We start from the raw sequence: 19,870 nt of genomic DNA on the forward strand, positions 1-19,870 counted from the left end.
GTGAATTTTTGCCCCCTGATTTGTGTGTTTACCTAGGTTTCAAAAACTGTAAAATATAGTATATACCTTTATGCCTCATTATTATCTACCTTTTTATCTTGTGGTTCATTTCTAGTACTTAACATATGTGTTTCTGTTTCAGGTAGGCCTACAGTTATTTTAATCGTACTCGAGCATAACTAGGTAAAACAACTATTATTACTTATATTTTTATACTGTACATTCAATTGTGTATTGATCAATTGATCATTGTCGATCCATTTTGCCCGTCAAACCAATATTCTTTCATTAATGACATGGAAGTTTATTGTTCTTGACTATTAAGCAAAGTCTAAATTGACTTAAAAGACTTATAACAAAGCAATGACCAAATTATAGGAAGGTTCTGTGATCTAATAAGTTCGTACAAAACTTTGTTAATAAGAGCTCAAAATACGTGTATATAATTACCAAAGTCTCCAGTGCTACATGAAACTAGGGTATGCATGCCAAAGAGAGCCAACACTCCTGGGACTATTAAACATGTTTAACGAAGAATTATTATTTAGGTAGGCCTACTAAATGTTAGTAATGTATTTATGTTTAAAAACAATTCCCTATCCCCCCAATGTTGAGGCTAAGTATTTACAAGTAATATAACTAACTAGTGCACTTGTTGCTCGAATTCAAGCAATTGCAAATTATTACAGGCGTTATTTCAAAACTAATAACAGTCACAATTTCCGATTAGGTACTTAAAAGAGTCAACTCACAAAGATAATGTAATCAATCACTCCACTCCAGTTATCGAAACTGGAAACGAACTCACTCGAAAACGAACGCTCTTGTGTGTATCAATGGTTTACTGTGAACAGCTGTAATTGATAAAAATTATTCGTCTGTTTAAGTAAACAAAATCTTTTCTTCATAAGAAATACATTGGGATTTTGATGGCCAGTGGGGCAAAGCCCAATGACTTTTATTACAGGAATTGGTGAAAGTGGGCGTATACACAAAAAATACTGAATTTTGACACATCGTTTGTAAAAATCCGTCCATTATTAACGGAGGAGTAGTGTTTCATAGAAATCGCCTTCACGTATTATATATAAGGATCGGTTATAAACATTAAATTGTATATAATATATGTATATTTTCAACAAAAAATCATGATTCACTACTTGTCTGAAGAAAAAAATAGGTGGTAAAACAGTGAAATGTTACTGAAACTGTTCAAAAGATTACTCCTTAGAAAACGAATACTGAAAGATAAAATTAGTCAAATCCCTAGAGACCCAAGTCAAGCAAGACTTGGCTGTCTCGGCACGTGCAGCCTGCGTGGCAGATTGGGCTGATTGTGTAAACAGAATACATCTCGACCTGGACAAAGTGTAAAATTAGAAACTCTTAAAACTCATCTTAAAGTTTCTAACGTTACAAATTCCTATGGTGACGATAAGACTTTTTTATGTTTGCTAGTTTAAATATACCTTACCCTTTTCCAAGTTATTCTTACTTTTTTACAGTAAAAAATTCAGCCTTCAACTGTCTATTCTAAAAATAATATACTCCCTTTTTTATCCAGACGAGGTGATTGCAAAGTTACCTACCTTTGTAAAAGATAACACCATACAACTCATCCAAACCATTTACTGTTCGACTACGATTTTAGAAAATCTAACATTTCTGTAACCTTGGTTATGTTTGGTTTTATGTTGCCCTATCGATTATTTTCCACTAAAGATGAACAAATAGGTGAAACAATTGATATGAAAAGATTCAAAATGTTTCAAGTAAGAATGAAACTCTTTAGGCCCTCCTGAAGACGGGGTAAACTTTAAGATCCTGAAACGTCACATTATTTTGTGTAACTAATCAATTATAAAAAATATCTACAATAATCTTTTAAAAACTCAAATTGAACTCTCACAGTATTGAAATCGGTCCTCATGTAGTTTACTTAGCTTCTGTGTCAACATATGTGAAAGTTCACAAGCAGTAAATGTCTTTAGAAGGTTTGTCAAAAGATTGACAAGTTCGTCGCAGACATGACACGCCACGTGTTTCTACCTTGCTCTTTACTCCCCCCCCTCTACCCCTCTACCCCCCCACTCTACCACTCATTGCATGTCTCATTGTGGATTTGCGTGATTAGCAAAGTGGCAATAATTGCACACCTTATAATGCATGAGTGCTGTCTTGTATTATTAAAGGGTACGTTTGTTTCAATTTATCTGTGGAACAGCTCGACGATTCATCCATCCATGGGTAGTCGTGTACTAAAAAGATTATTGTTGCTACATGTATTTATTTTATATTTATATCTTCTTAGGAGATGCAAGACTAGCTTGGCCATTCTGCTTTGGATACACGAGTTCAAATCATGTCAATCACTAATTAATGTCTCCCTAAAACAAATATTTTATGGCACATAAATGGACCTAATAGCACCCATGTCGACCTATGTGTTGGTCCGATGGTTCGAAACCCATATTATACCCATACTATGGTGAGTCGGTGGCTCAGTTGGTAGCGTCACAGACTTCGGGCCCGTGGCAGCAGTGTCGTGGGTTCGGATCCTGGTCACTGCCACGAACTTTTATCAGTACAGTTCACCTTTGTACTGTACCGGCTCAACCCTTGCTTTGCTGGATACGTCCCACGCACAGATCTGTAGTCTATGTGGACGGGAAAATGCAAGGTTAAAAGAGGCCGCCAACCTCTATAAAAGAAAAAAAATATTAAGTTGTAGAGCTTATCCTTAAAGATAAAACACAGGTTTTTTTTGGCAAGAAGAGATTTATATTTATTGGAAATTTTTCAACCCTAAAAGTTTTACTAAGGTTTAAGGATTTGTGTAAAGCCTAGGTTTACAAACTGTATATATTGTCCGTCCTTTAGCACAAATCGCCAACCAATAAAAATGGAAAAAATAAATGATAATTTTTATTTTTACATAATATTCACTTAGAAACAAATTTGTTCTTCCCTATAATTTAGAGTTCTCAAAATATCTGGAACTATTGTTTTGCTTGTATAAAGGTAGTGAGAAATGAACAGCAATTTAGAATCTGTGACATTTCTTTATGTTATTTTGTGTTCAATACATATCAGGATAAAAGTAGGACGTACAAACTTTAATGTACATACTTTTTTGTGGTCAAAATCTATCAATTTCAAACTTGAAAACAACAAGGTGTTTTCAATTAATTTATTTTCCATTAATTCACTAACATTACTTTTTTATTGCAATTCCGTTTCTTCACTAGCAGAATGTTTTCATAATCAGCAATTTTGGTTGGTCAGGTTAGCTCAGAATAGTTTATTTTGACGTAATTGAGGCTAACTGTAAAAATATCGGTTATAGGTAATTTTTAAACTCAAATGTTAGCAGACATATGCGTTTAAATTACATTAAATAACATTTAAATTATTCTTACTATTTATCCTTTCAATTGCATTACTCTAGGATTTTTCAAAAGGTTTTTCAGAGTTTTAAGAGTCGCTGGCTATAAAATAGTACAATATTCAACGCTAACGCGTTACAACCAGGTGAGCTACAGACATGAACATGAGCACTGGATTGGACTGTGTTTGCGTTTCGTTTATTCCATTCTCTGCTGCAATTGAAATGTAGATAACTGTGAGCTTTATTGTTTGAAACATTGTCCGAACCGTGGAAATTGCTTCAGTGAACAATACCCAGTTAGCATGCCAATGTCTGTGTTTTCTCATTTTGTAACTTAAAATGCAAAACAACAAATTGGCTTTGGTAGTTGCGAAATAGATGGCATTCAGTTTTTAAAATATCTGCTGTTGACGTATTCACCACCTTACTAATATTTTACATGCGTACTTCCAGGACGTGGACGAAAGTACACTCCACAGATTTACTAAAAGAAATAATGCAATGCATGCAACTATTTATTGTGATAAATAATAAAAGTCCAGTGCGTTGATAAATCTATAATCATTTGCAAACCCTGGTCACATTTAATGGTCATCTGTAGTTACTGTACATGATTTTTCTGTGAATGGGAATCTAAAAGAACAGCCACCTAAACCCCCTGATATACTCAAACCCAAAACATACATAACAAATAAATATACTTTACAATTAAAAGTTTTTCAAAATCACTGCCAAATGAATAATGAGTGTACATAAAAGAATTTTAGTAATCTTTTAAGAATCCCTATCGCCCTCTTTCAAAAGTTCCAAACACTCTTTAGGTATCGATTCTGTGCTAACAGCTATTTGTTCTGAAATACCCCCCAGAGATTAATGGGATATATCAATTGACTTTGTTTAATTAAAAAAATTATTGGTTTCATATCACAAAATAAACATAAAACAAAACAATTGTCCTACTAATTTCACATCTGTATTTGAGATTTGAAATATCATAGAGCTAATACCAAACAAGTCCATCGGTGAGTGAGCTGGTCTGGTGGTAGAGCACGGAACTTCAATCCCTGATATCCCGGGTTCAAATCCCACCAAATAAACAATGGATTTTATCTGTGATAATGCCGCAAACCCTAGGTCTAGTATGAAGTAATTTGAAAACTAATCCTGGGCTCGTAGCGTCATAGAACAAAAAAACCACGCCAGTTCATACAACGCAAGTGTTGGCTTTTGTGTATCAGTTGTAATATACAACCCCTATCCTGTGTTTAGCATACAAAGCTGTGGTGCGTGTCCTGCGGAGGTTTGACTGGTTGACAACACGATAACTTGGTCTTGCTTGACATGTCAAACAGTCAAAACTTTCGTCCTTTCTATTCCTTGTAAATAGCGTCACATCCGTACACATACTATATTTTAGGAGTGAATTCAAAAACTGACTAAGAGTTGTTTCAATTATTTATCTGCAGATCAAACTACGCTTGCCCAAAGAGTTGAGCTTTTAGAAACATAATACCAAAAGTATTTTTAAAGTTTAGCAGGGGAACGGTCCAAACACTCGTCTTAACAATAACTAACGTCAACCATTTTAATGTATAATATCATTAATTAAAGGTCTAATCACTAATGGGGTATAAATTGGTCCCGCTCAGGATCGAACCAGAAAACTTCAGGTTTGAAGGCTAGCCTAACTACTCAGCCAAATAGATATAAGGACTCTTCACTTCTAATAACCGCTTCTTCAAAAGGGATTTCTTTATAATCGCATTTCATCTCATATTATATAGACTATTTTTAGATTGAAAAAGTCCAGTAAAAAGATACAGCTTCATATGAAAACTTGGCACTGTTACTCACATTTTGATCCTAGCCAGCGACCTAGAAACCCAAGTTTGGCAATCAATACAGCTAGCCTGGACAATCGTTCTTCCTTATTCCTTTGTGTCTTCTCATCGTCTTTTAATTCACAATTTAAAGAAGGAATGCAGTTTTTTAAGCACTATAATACTTTTACACGAATAATGAAATTTCTGGAGCTATCTTTGTAAGCAAAAGATATTTTCGACGTAACTATGCAGTATAAATTTTCATATCAACAAGCGAAATAATTTTTTTATATATTTATATAACACACACAATATGATTGAGAGAGTGGTGAATTTCCCTCCAAATTGCACTCTCCCGCCATTTATACCGCGTGTTCATGACACTTATGACTTTATTGTCCACTCTTTGTTGTGCTGATGTTAAAGCACAGCTGTCGGTCAACTTGACAGATTCAACAAGAACATTTTATCGTCAAAAAATTTACAATAAACTAAAAAAAAAAACAGTACTTTCACCACATTGTTGGAGAAAGTAAATAGGTTCACGAAAATGTTAATGGTCTATATTAAATCTTGGAAAAGTAAAATGTTATAAAAACTTCCTGACATGACTCAAAATGTCATAACTATTTCCGTGATTTTCAAAGTTTTCATTCTTACTTTGAAATTGGATAGAATATTTGGAATCATCTGACAACCGGATTAACTATACGTGCTGATCTACCTGTTTTGGTCTAAACTTTGGTGTACATTACACCCCATGGCACAACTAGTGGTAGGTAATAGGGCGGTTATACAGGCACCCTTAGGGTGCAATACCCTTCCATAATAGCCCCTTAGGGACTAGTTACAGGTACGTATTAATTGTCCTGCCCTTTAGGATTTCATGGTAAACCACACTCACTGAATTGTGCGTTAGATTGAACTAAACTGACAATTTAACCAATTATATTGTCTGATAGAATCTTGGAAAAATACCAACGATTGTTAGATAAAAAATACAGTATTCGTAATCAATTTTTTTATGCTTCGTGGATTAGTTAAGGATAGTTTGACGTATTTTCTATCCGATATGTGTAGAGTTGCTTTTGATGTTAAGTGTTTATTTATCTTTATCACACTAACTTGTTAAATACTTGATCCAAAATTAAGCGGTGCATTTATTATAGATACATGTTTTGTTCTCAGATGTAGCAAAACCAAATAAGTGCAAAAAGTACACAAAATGTTTTCATTGTAGATATTATTACATTTAAACAGTTTATTTTTTGTGAACTTTTGGAAACAATATGATTTGGACAGATCCTTTTTGAAAATTATCATCCATGAAACATTTAGAGGTTCATTGACTATAATGATAAATCATCTATATGGCAAACATCAAAATTAATCAGTCTTAAAGCTGTTATAATTCTTCAATATTTTAAGTGTTTTTTTTTTTGTGTCATTGGCAACCTTATTTTTTAAGGCAGACGTGTTTATTTTTATGAATAAATTTATTTCTCTATTCAGATTTTACACAATAAATTTTATTTGTAAGGGATGATAATTTATCAAAACACACACAACGGAACATTCAAATTGCTGTAATTGCAAATACAAGTTGAAAACACGTCTTAATAAGAAGTTTTAATAACAAACATCCGAAGTTTCCTACTTGGCTATCTCTGTCTTAAAAGTGGGAACTTCTTTGTGTATTGTGTTGCGTCGTTGTGAATTACAATTGTATGAGACAATCATTAAAATTGAAACGACCCTTTTGGAGAAGATTTTTTAATTGGACCACATTTTAGCGAATTTCCCTATAGGGAAGTAGCTATTACCGTAGGTCTCATGGTAAGACCTAAGCCCGGGACCGATTTACTTTTTTCATTTTGATGTCCCCAGAGGCCAAAAACACCATTCGTTCAAATTTTTATATATCTATATATATATATATATATATATATATTTATATATATATATATGTGTGTGTGTGTGTGTCCATCCGCACGATAACTTGAGTAATTTTTGTCCGATTTTGATGAAATTTGGTTTGAAGGTGTAAGGCGGGATAAACTTGAATGAGTTCGCGAACCAGCATGATCGGACTATGGGAACGGGGGTTTATGGGGGGTTTTATGGGGTAAAAATAGGTTTTTCCCTTTTTTGACCCTAAAAACACAAAATTTCACAATTTCTTTTTAAACCATTTTGTAGAGCTTAAAAAAACAAATAATTTAGTATATTGAAGCGTTATTATGCGCCAAATTGTTACGGAGAAAATTCAAAAAAATTGTAATTTTAAAATTCTCATGTTATTCTTATGGAGAATAAGTCAACTGTTGTAGTTTGCTTGTTTATGAACATATTTTGATCAAATTTGAAAAATACATTAATTTCTTTCTAAACCACAGTACCTTTTAACATTTTACATAAAAAAATCATTTTACCCTCCCTGTTGCAGCAAACCTAAGTACTCATTAAACTACAGTAATTCTGTTTAAACAGGGAATAGGCTAAATGTGATATTTTTAAGGAGACATTTTAGTTTAAATCCAATCAGGCAAATGGAAATTCGCTAAGTCTGCAGGTTTGCTGCGGCGGGGGTATTCTATTTATAATTTGATAAGTTATAAATCAATTTAGGAAACATTTGTCTACATTCCACTTTTAAAACTTGTTAGGATAATCCATATTCTTATAACTATATCAATAAAAAAAATTAAATGAAATATTTCAATATACTATACCGTTGTACTGAATTTAGACATTCAATTAAAACACCTATCATATCAAAAAATATCTCATTGATTGTGTTGCTATCCTAGAAGTCTGCGTCTTAGACTTTATTACAAGAGTGACGGGTTCGAGTCCGGTTGTCTCCTAAAACATTTGATAAGCTTAGACCACTTTCTACCACGGATATTTTTATTTTATCCCTTTAAAAATCAGCTTAGACTAAAAAGTTATAGCATCGCATTTGCAATTGTATGGACTCGTCTTAGTTTCACTGTTTGGAGCCTTTTAATTATTAAAAGCTTCTCATTTAGCTGACACTTTCAAAGCAATTAAGGAAATTAACTTTCTTGAAACTGTTTATTCATGAAGTTTTTATAAAGTTCGGTGATTTCACAGCACATTATTCATTCATCTGAAATGTAGTGAAAGTAAATTTTTCGTTACTATTATCACTGTAGAACTAATGAAACTAATGTTTAAATGAGTTTATGTTACTTCCATAATAGTAAAAATATTGGACTAGTGTATTACGGTTTAACACAAAATGTTAATCTGAGTATTCTTTCATTCAAGGTAACACAATGTCATCAGACTTTAACCCCAAAAGGTTCACACTCAATCTTAAAATCATCCAGTAAGTTTTTTGTTACCAAGCATTGATGTGTTGTTTTGATATCTGTATTTTATTTTTGAGCCTTTTATTATTCTTTACGTAAATGAGCATTGCTTTACATGTAAGTGTATATCGTAGGCAGTTGTCTATAATTCTTTGACATTTAAGAATAACAACATGTTTCAGTATTTCACTTGATATGGCAGACACAGCCCTTCACTCTTGTTTCAGTGCGTGAGAGACTCGTGTAACTTGCCGCCAAAACCCACTCGTGTTCCCGCCACATTTACTGCTCTTTCGCGTCGTCTGCTAGAGTGTTCTCTCAGTGCTTCTTGTTGAAATCCATTCAAAGCGTCCACCATTTTGTATCACGGCTTTCTCCTTAAACGTTTCGTCTTACATAAGTCAAATTGTTTTTTAACAAAGAAATTAAGTTTTAAAGTAATACTATAGCTGGTTAGTTAAATATGATTTAAGGACAATTTAATAAATCGAAATCACAACCATGGAAAATGCCAAATAAACCATTCAAAGTGACAACTATTTTGCAATTTATTTTTAAAGATGTCAATCCGAGATGAGAATCATAAGTCATGTGGAATAAGAATATTTAACTAAGCATAAGTAATTAATTTTACCGCAAAATGACATGACAGATTCTTGGCATACCTCGGTTTGTAGTAAACATATAGAAAGCTTTGAGATGTTTTATAAATAACGGTAAACTGGTTTAACAAGCAAGTGACTTGAATTCAAATTGTAGCCACCTAGGTATTATATATGGTTCAGGTATTAAAAGCTACATTTCTTAGTGTAAATTTGGCTATTTTTTCTTAAAATATATTTTGATTATTTAATCAATTCGGGTTATTCAATTCCCAACACAGGATCATTCATCTGATGACTTATTATCGATGTAGATTGCATATAAATGAAATAGCATGTATTAACTATTACCTTATGGTATTGTCTCTAGTTAAATCTAATTTGCTAATTCTTTAATATAGTATTGATAATAAATAGAAGTACTTCTCGTAGTGTAAAATTAAACAGACTCAGCATCACAGAATGGTTGTAAATGACTGTAGCAGAACAATAGATCTTCACTTGGTGTAAAGACATTTCATCTATATGCAAATCAAGTCATGAGATCTGTATAAGGCCACTCGGAGCTCGAGATTCCACAGGCCTCATCACAATATATTGTCTTGTTTAATTTAACTTTCTAATGAAAATACAGGTTGGTGTGCATTAATTTTGTTTTAATATTATTTGGATCTTAATAAAAACTGGTAAAATCTTAAAACAATTGTAATAAATTGAAATTATCGGGAAAAAGGAAGCTTTTCAACTTAAAAAGAAATTTTTCGAGTAAAAAATTGATCACCTCCTAGTGAGGGGAGTGTTTTAAACAAGGAAAAATCCAATTGGATTCACTATTCTATTTTTCTCAGTATGGAAAACTAAAATAAATAATGTGAACTTCAATAGTAGCTTACTCTTCTAAAGCCTCATAAAACAATGTTCTGTTTGAGTTTAAAATACTGGAAATAGTTTACAATACCTGCATATAGTAATACTTGGTTGTGGAAGTGGCAACTAGTTTCGGGTTTTAATAGAACCTTGTATCAGGCCTACAAGGTATGTCATCACTTCATCACTTCATCACTTCATCACTCATCACTTCAATCACTTCATTTGGTCGTCAAAGGAAATTAATAAATAAAACACACTCGAGACACAGAAACATAATACGTACATACTTTTACAAAAAACACAATACAAACGAAAGGGCTTTATTGAACTCTGTATTGAACCTGGCAACTTGTAGGCCTGAAGAAGAAAAATAGTTGCCACTACAGCACCTAAGAATATATGCAGGTATTGTAAACCATTTCACATATAATACAGAAATCAGGAGGCTAAACAACTCTTTTAAAATACTGGCTTTAAGATGAATCATCATCACTGTTGTTACATAGAGGGAGTTTACTTCAGCATCTAAAGTCAATGGCACCAAAAACCAACGTTCACTGTTCGGTGATTGATATTTGCGCACTGGCTGAAGAGGACTAAGTCCTAAAACAGCATCAGTCCAGTGGGGTTTCAGATCACTGGACTGGAACATCATGACGAACGAATGAACGATGTGCGTATAAAGGAATGGACTATTGCATAAACTCCAATTTATGTGGCGACAACATAAAATGTATAACTACGTAAGTTCCAGTAATAACAACAAACCTAGGTAGGCCTACTCGTTAAACCTGATGTCATATAAATAGTTTTAAGTGAAAATCAAATCAGGCAAATGGAAATTCGCTTAGTCTTCAGGTTTAATGTGGCAGGAGTATTATTTGTAAATAACACTGTGTAAGCTACATACTGTGTAACTCTTTATTTACACAATACAAATTGTAAGTCACCCCGATTGTTGCAAGGGACTTTGTCGGGTTTCCCTTGTCCTTCAGCCTTCATTTCCGCCATTAAACCTGAGTCGAATCTGCTTAGTTTTATTGCCTCTTCCCTAGCTTGTATTTGTAGGTATTAACTGATCCGTGGGTTGTTGCTTGGTTGATTAAGAGGGAGAACTAAGACGAGGCAGTTATCTGCAGGCCCATATTTGATGAAGGTGATTCACGTTAAGTATGGCGTTATCTCGTTAAAGTGTTTCTCTTGATTAGATGTTAATGTAAAGGATATATCTTATTCCAGGGTGGCCAATTGAATATAATTATGGTGTGAATTTAGATCCACTTCCTTTAGCTTGTGGATCAGCCAAGAGGGTCGCCAAGTTGACCAGTGAACGAGGGGAGTCAATTAATAATGACTCAGCAAATTATAGATCAGCAATTTATTACTTTTTAAAAATCAAATAAACCTTTGCACATATACTAGAAATACCCATTATTAGTAGTACCCAATAATATATAGACTGGTACATTACTCTATACAGCAGGGGTTGGCTGGGCCATGTTTAGCTTAGATTTAGCTAGGTACAATTCGACTCCCGTCTGCAAAACCATTCACAAGCTTAAATTAAAATAAATTAATATTACAATACTCCTGTGGGAAGAATTATGAAAGAGATAAAACATTGATTTGGATTTCTTATGAAGTGTTCAATACAAAAATCAATCATTGAGTTCAGTTACTATAAATTGAAATTAAAAAAAGTATTTGTCCAGAACCTAATATTAAAATTATATAATTCTCATCTTTAAAATTACAGAGCTTTCAAATCACTTCTGAAGTTTTACTATTTAAGTTACAAGAAATTGCAAATTCCAACAGGCTAACTGACCACACGTGGCGAACGAAATTTTACAGTAAATAAAGACTTGTACACATTGGTTAATTATGTTTTTCAACTAAATTGTAGCACCTGAAAAGCATTTTAAACATGAATATAAAAATCCTTAAACTAAATAAATGTAACACTTACATTATCACAGGAGCCATCCAAACTTGTCGCCAGCACCCCCACTAGTACAATGATATGATTTTAAAACCCAACGGACAGATAAGCACTGCCGACCTCGGCCACCGCAGGTGGCGCTAAGGGCGGGAAATTCAAATTTAAATAAAATAGGCTTTAAAATTTCACAACACACTATGTACTGGCATAAAATTTTCCCCTGCTTTTTAAAATTTTACAAGCCTATAAAAAAATTAACTCACTTAGCTCTTCTAAACATTACAAATTTTCATCTAATAAAACCAAACATAATTTATACATTTTCTCATTCAAAGAAATCAAATTTTTCCGACGCAGGAGCGTCCGTTTGAATTACAACTACTTGGCGGGCAACAATCGCAATGGTTCTAGATTTCTTCGTTGCCATCCGCCAGGGTACAGAGCGCTGCAATCGCTCGGTCTAACATATGACAGGTTACAACAATAATCAAGATAAGACAACTTAACTTTCACTCTGAAAAATACGGCAAACTGATCGTAAAATAAAGTCAGACATTTTCATTTAGAACCTCTCAGAGCAAAGTATTACATTCCTTAACCTAAATACATGCTGTTAGTACCCAAAACTTACTTTAAACTAACTTTATATGACCTAGTAATCCTGAACCACGAAATTGTATAAAAACCTACGTCAAACAAAACTTAACATTAAACTCTCATTTTCCTGTATATTCCCAAAAGTGCGCTTAAGGCGAAACCAAAATGGAGCATAATAATAATGTTTGTGTACATAAAGTGGCAAAAATAACAAGTGTCTAAGTTCAATGTGAAGTACCCTGTGTGTCCCGGGCCACGTAAGTACCAAGTGTGATGTGTGAAACCAAAATAAAAACAGATAATGAGTGTGAACATTCGTACCACAGACGCGCTAACCTTTTGCTAATCCCATACATTCAAACTTTCATCCCTAGCATTCACTGATTCATCCATCCTCGATCATTAACGAGAGTTTAATTTATTCGATTTATCATAAAATAAGTCAACTTGACTCTAAAACCTTTCTTTACCTATTTATTTATTTTAGGTCATATTCAGTTGTGTCTGCCGTATTAAAAAATCCTTAACTGAAACATGATTTGTCCCTAATTCTTATTCTGGACAGTAAAAATAAATAAACTCACAAAATATAGAATTGCAATTCATTAGACAGGTTTATGATTCCAAACAAACAAGATACGGACAGTAGTATGAATCCTTTCTCGTTATCAGTGCCCTAATCATCCTACCAAACAATCACGGTCAACTAGTTATCAGCTGTTTCGTTTATCCTCAAACGAACCTTATGTAAAACCTTATGCACAAATTCAAAATTGTAAATGAAATGTTCAGTCTGATTTAAAACTATTTACTAACATTACAGATCTTTACCCTAAAATGCGTTAAATAAAAACATTTTATTTTTGAGAGGAATAAGGAATAGGTAACGGAAAAGAAGGAATCGTATTCTTCAATCTATTCTTCATTCCGTCTTCGTTTATCTTCATTTCCAGTCTTCATTGTAGTTCATCAACAATATAGGTACTTTTATGTTATAATCCATGTAATAACGAAATATTTCGTAACTGCCTTAGATCTTGCTATTTAATAAATGTCACCTTTGCTAATCATTCTCAATAATTGAATAACCTACTTGCCTTCTCAGCATTAAAATAAATGTGTACTCCTTTGTTTACTATTTACACGCTCAGCCGTGCAATGTATCCAGTCCCATTTGTGATCTAACGACTGTTATACTAATTGCAGTTTATACTGAAATAACTTTAGTTTGCGGTGCCCTTTTTTATAAATATTCATATAAATAGGCGTTGCTATTATCACCAATTCTTGTTATCTACTTTATCACCTTATCTTTGTTCACCAACGTAAATAAACATTCTGAACCTTATTTTAGCACATAATTTTATGCTCATTAATCCTTCTGCTCCTCCGAACTGCTTATCTTCATATAATCTCCTTCATTATTCCTTAATTACACATTTATATGCGAATTGGTTATTCACTTCAATGTATCCATAGTGGTTATATTTTGCTAATACAAATAATATGTACACTGTTCTTCATGATCTCAGTTTCTTAGCCTAAACATTTCCTAATCTACTATTTACAATTTATAAATGTTTATTTACAATAGGTTTCGACTAAACTTCGTGTCCGACAGTATTTGGAGGCACATACTTTGTACCTTATCACACATACAGTTTGAGTTCAGATATGTGAACTTTCCTCACGTCTAGGACGTTATCGCATCGTTGAATTATGGTTGTATTGGGGCTTACAAACCAGACAATGCGCCAGGGACCATCATATCTTGGGGCTAGTTTCTTACTGAATTTGTTTATCTTTTTACTTAAGTAGTGCGTTTTCCAAAATACTATAGAATTCACTTTGAATAGATGTCGGATGCGTTTCTCCGAATATTTCTCACGTTTGTTGCTACGTGCGATGCTAGACTTAACATTTCGTAAGGCCTGAGTTAAATTTTTGACTTTATCATTACGACTTAAGCTCTCACTCAATAGATCATCCAGGTTCCATATGTTTGAGAGGGCGTTACGGGGCTCGTGGAAAAACATGAGCGAAAATGGACTGAAACCAGTGGACGAATTTTTCGCTGTATTTAAAGTCATCTGTATGAACTGCAATTCAGCGTCCCAGTTAGATTGCTCATTGGCATAATAACACTTAAGCAATGTGCCTAGATCTCTTAACTGTCGTTCCACACGATTAGCTGAGGGTCTGTACAGGGCAATCAGGTGATGTGTTACATAATTTTTGAACAGGTAGGCTTTAAACTGTTGCGAAGTGAAGTAAGTGGCATTATCAGATACTAAAGTGCGTGGTACTGAAAATAATCCAAAAATTTGATCCAACTTAGCTATTATAGCTTTGCTATTCACTTCCTTCAAAGCGAATGTCCAGGAGAATCGAGTGAATGCATCTAACACAACAAATATATATTTATTTCCTCGAGTCGTGCGTGGAAGTGGGCCTAAAATGTCACAAAATAATGTTTCAAAAGCAGATGTGACTGGTCTCGATACTAACTTTCCTTCATATTTTCTTTGGGCAGGTTTAGACATCATACATATGCGACATTCTTTAATTTTACCCCTAATAATACGCTCCATGTCTGGCCGATAAAAATACTGTTCGATTTTTGCCACCGTCCGTGCGATTCCAAGGTGTCCTCCATTTAATCCATCATGAAAGAATGTATATGCAACGTTTATTAACCTCTCGGGTAAATAAATCTTGTTTCCTCCCTTAGATCCTTTATACATCAATAGTTCGTTCTTCATAACGTAGTTTAATTGATTGGTACCGTCGTTTATACTCTTCATGATCCTCTTGCATTCCTTATCTTGACGTTGATGGTATTTCAGGTCCTTCATAGCCATAGGTATCTCGCTGATAAAGTTCACTCCTCCATGGTGTTGTACAGGGTGTTCTCTGAGCTCGTTAATTAACATATTCAGCTGTTCTACCGGGTTAGGCGCGCTTTCACTGCCATAAGTAACTGTGTTATTTCCAGATACGTTGATTGTGTTACTCTCCGAAGTTTCCTCTGGTAGCTCGTAGAGTCTTGATAGGGCGTCCGCTATAACATTCTCTGTCCCAGGTTTATGAACTACGTTGAATGGAAGTGCTAGTAGTCGTTCTACCCATCTGGAAAGGCGTCCTAATTTGTTCTTAGTGTTTAACACGTAACTTAACGCCTGGTTGTCCGTCACTAAGGTGAAGGGTTGAGGTGATAAGTAGGCGTTCCATTTCTCCATAGCCAATACCGCTGTATACGCTTCCTTCTCGTAGATGGAATAACGCAGTTCGTTCTCGGTGAACGATTTACTATAAAAAGCAATCGGCATCAGATCACCAGACTCATTATACTGTAGGAGAGCCGCTCCGGCACCTGTGGCGCTCGCGTCCGTATGTACTACGAACGGTTTGTTAAAGTCAGCCATAGTTAATATTGGGGGATTTGCTATTTTCTCTTTAAGAGTCTCATAGGCACCTTGACATTCTGCTGTCCATAAGAATTTTGTATTCTTTCGTTTGAGCGCATGGAGAGGTCGACTAATATCGGCATAATTCTCAATATATTTCCGCCAATAACCACACATGCCCGTGAATTGTCTCACTTGCTTTACTGTGCGAGGGACCGGGAAATTCTTGATTGCCACAGTGCGCTCTGGATCTATAGTTATAGAATTATGGCTAATTAAATGGCCCAAAAAACTGATCTCAGTGCAAAAGAATCTGGCTTTGTCCGGGTTAACTGTCAACTTGTTCGCCGCTAAAATACTAGCGACTTCGTGTAGATGTCTTAGATGCTCTTCTTTAGTTTTACTAAAAATTAGAAGGTCGTCACAATATATCAATAGGTGCTTATATTTCAGGTGATAAAATATCTTATCCATGTAGTTACTCAATATGGAACTTCCGACCTTTAGACCAAAACATACTCTGCGAAAACGGAACTTTCCCACCGCACATACAAATGAGGTTAAATCCCTACTCTCCTCATTTAATGGGCACTGCAAAAAAGCCTTATTAAGGTCGAATATGGAAAAATAATTCGCCCCTTGCAGATGCTGATACATGTTTTCAATATCACCCAGTGGATAAGAAATATTCTTTATACGCTGGTTAACTTGAGCGTAATTTACAACGAGACGGTCACGCTTGGTTAAAAATGCAGGACTTTGATAAGGAGACGTGCTATGTTCAATAATTCCTTGTTTTAACCATTCATCAATGATTACCTTCATTTTAGCTATGGCCGGAGGACTTAAGTTATAGGGCCGTATAGAAACTGGAGTGGGGTCAGTGACCTCTAGCTTTATCTCAAGGTCGAGCGCTTCGCCGATTTGATCTGTGAATACCGATGGATATTCGGCAATAAACTTTTCGGTTTCGTCTTGCATTTCTATGCATCCTATTCTTATCGCATTTAATCCTAGATCGATCTGGTCGTCCACATTTAATTCAATTAAATATCCTGGTTCAAATTTGAAATGACAGGTGTTACTCTGGAAATCAATACAAAGCCCCTTGTGCTGTAGGAAAGGCATTCCTAAAATTATTTTGTATCGATTTGACTCAATGACTAAAAATTTCTCCCACCATGTAAATTTTCCAATTTTAATCCTTAAGTTGCATGCATTTATTACATTTATAGGAGTTTCATTTGCCGCCATTAAATGACTAGGTATGCTTTGTTTACATTTAATTGCATGTTTACTCTTCAATAATTGCTCGAATAATTCTAAACTTAAAATGTTGTAGGAAGCACCACTATCAATTAATGCTGGAATAGTTATATTCTCATTGATAATCACATTTAAGCACGGCAAATTTGATACCGTTCGGCCCTTTGTCGGCATACAATTCTTCCTATTTAAACTATTCCATTGTTTTGTTATTTTCCGGAACTCCTTCTTAAAACCCTTACTATGTGTAGTAAACTCATTATTGCGATTAACTGGGCAATAAGTTTGTTGGTTGTTTGTATTGGCGGGAACATTTACCTTAAAGTGGTGCTGTGACTTAATGGCAAATTTTCCCGCGTCTACTAGTTTTTTGAACCACGATAGCAATGCCGGGCTAAATGGCCTGGTCTGTTACAAATAAAACATCTCTTTACATCGCTTGGTTGGCGACTGTGGAAGTTTGAGTGATGGTACACATTTTGCTCATTTACGTGATTTGCAGGCAATCCAACAGGCTGCGAAACAGGCATGGCCGCGGTTAATACCGGTCTCATAGGGACTACGTTGGCGCACGCTTTGTTTCTCAAATAATCATTATAGACCAAATTGTTCATTTGCACCACAATAAGTTTCAATTCATTCATTGTTTCGGGGAATTTATATACAGCTATCTTGTTGCGGGTGTCCGGGTTCAATCCATTTCTAATAGAGTCAAGCAATTGTTTCTCCGTTAGGTTGGCCATGAATACTTGGTTATTTAATTTAATTTCCTCACAGTACAGTGATAAACTCTCATCGTAGCGTTGGGGACGATGAATGTACTCGTATTTAAGTTGCTCTCCCAAAGCTGCTGGAATAAATGAATTTAATATTTCTCTGCGTGTTTGTATGATACTTTTCCCGCCGTTTTGGCATTCTATTATTGTTCCAATGAGCGGAGAAATAGCGTACCTGCTAATTATTCTAAATATCTGATCTTCGGGTAGGCGCGATTCCTGTTGTAAAATTACTGTCTGTCTCAGAAAGTTTAGTAACGGGGTTATCTCCATACCAGTACAATTCTCTGGAAATTTTGACAAAATTTTTTCCAATGGGTTTGCTAGTTTCTGGAACAAGTCGACCGGTGGCAGCGGTGCAGGAGCGGGACGAACAGGGTCCGCGGGGTGCGGGGGCGTACAGTGACCTTGAGGTGGGACGTGTGCCGTGTCGTGGTTCCCTAATCTCAGCTGATTACTAGGTGAAGAGGTGATAAGCTGCCCGGTTGATACGCCGTTTATTTCCTCATCGGCTGACTCACTCTCGATTAACGATTTATTTAATTCTTCTTGAAAACGTTGGTATTCGTCCGGAGCGATTTTATTCTCGATTTCTGACAGTTTATTACTAAGACTAACCATGGTTTTGTCTAACTCTTCAACGGTTTTGCGGTCGGTTTCTAACAGTATACTTCGTTTTAGCATGTTTGCTCTTAGCTCTAAATGCGCTAGCTTTGCATTTATCTTAGCTAAATTCAGCGCCGTAGGCTCTTCAGACTGTCGATCGATTAGCACTTGCAATACGCTTGACGCAATTTGGCAATATTTAATCTCCGCCAAAACAGTCAATTTATTTTCAATGTTTGAAAAATTAGGTGCCTGCCCAATGATTTTACGCAAGGATTTTCTGAGTTCATCTACACTTAATTTATTTAAAACCTCATGTTGACAGTCTAGCTCTCTGCACATTATTTCATAAATCAACTCGCCCTTTTGAAGATAATTGACATTGTAGTTCGCCATCTTGATAATAGGATAAGTGCTGATAAAGGTGAGGAAAGGAAGGATTTAGTGAACCCTACCTATTAGTTTCAAAATTCGGATCAACACATTAGAATTCTTTAAGCTAATTTAAACCTTTTTGTTTAGCACCTAGCTGTTCGATTTCACCGTTGTTTACTTGAACTATTTAAATTCAGCCTATTTAATAAACCGGTTTAAGATCGTAATGATAAAATACCCTCAAAATCTTATTACAATATACTTATACCAACATGTCCTTTATCATCCCTTTATGAGTATTGTAATTACAGTTCTTAACTTAATAATCACACAACACCACGCTGGATTTTCATAGTTCATAAAAGTTCAAATGAAATTCTCGGAGTAGCCTAAGTGACCTCGTTCAATGTCTTGGTTATCTTAAAGCTCAGGAAGTGTAGCAGAGTGGCGCAAATTAATTATATTCCAGGGTGGCCAATTGAATATAATTATGGTGTGAATTTAGATCCACTTCCTTTAGCTTGTGGATCAGCCAAGAGGGTCGCCAAGTTGACCAGTGAACGAGGGGAGTCAATTAATAATGACTCAGCAAATTATAGATCAGCAATTTATTACTTTTTAAAAATCAAATAAACCTTTGCACATATACTAGAAATACCCATTATTAGTAGTACCCAATAATATATAGACTGGTACATTACTCTATACAGCAGGGGTTGGCTGGGCCATGTTTAGCTTAGATTTAGCTAGGTACAATTCGACTCCCGTCTGCAAAACCATTCACAAGCTTAAATTAAAATAAATTAATATTACAATACTCCTGTGGGAAGAATTATGAAAGAGATAAAACATTGATTTGGATTTCTTATGAAGTGTTCAA

At 34.8% G+C, this 19,870-nt stretch overlaps 1 protein-coding gene across 1 annotated transcript; it reads right to left on the reverse strand.

Moving 5' to 3' along the window:
* Positions 1-1,266: 1,266 nt before the first annotated feature.
* LOC128997448 (uncharacterized) lies at positions 1,267-18,693 on the reverse strand. The gene is made up of 4 exons (XM_054423086.1): positions 18,285-18,693; positions 15,346-16,218; positions 14,408-14,865; positions 1,267-1,359 (listed from the first exon to the last, which is right to left on the reverse strand). Exons 1-4 carry the CDS (start codon positions 18,691-18,693, stop codon positions 1,267-1,269), a joined length of 1,833 nt encoding a protein of 610 aa, XP_054279061.1.
* Between the last annotated feature and the right edge of the window lie 1,177 nt (positions 18,694-19,870).

This window comes from Macrosteles quadrilineatus, unplaced genomic scaffold, assembly GCF_028750875.1.
Source record: "Macrosteles quadrilineatus isolate MER2022 unplaced genomic scaffold, UCM_ALF_1.0 Scaffold_6__1_contigs__length_79288215, whole genome shotgun sequence".
In the NCBI taxonomy this organism is placed as follows: domain Eukaryota; kingdom Metazoa; phylum Arthropoda; class Insecta; order Hemiptera; family Cicadellidae; genus Macrosteles; species Macrosteles quadrilineatus.

Bases quoted from the DNA above. Each gene is read 5' to 3' on its own strand.
- LOC128997448 (XM_054423086.1), bottom strand. From the start codon at position 18,693: ATGCTAAAACGAAGTATACTGTTAGAAACCGACCGCAAAACCGTTGAA. The intron at 14,866-15,345 runs GTACCAATCAAT...GATTATTTTCAG, and splicing joins CATGAAGAGTATAAACGACG to TACCACGCACTTTAGTATCT. The intron at 1,360-14,407 runs GTGAATTCTATA...CACTTTGTCCAG, and splicing joins GCATCCGACATCTATTCAAA to GTCGAGATGTATTCTGTTTA.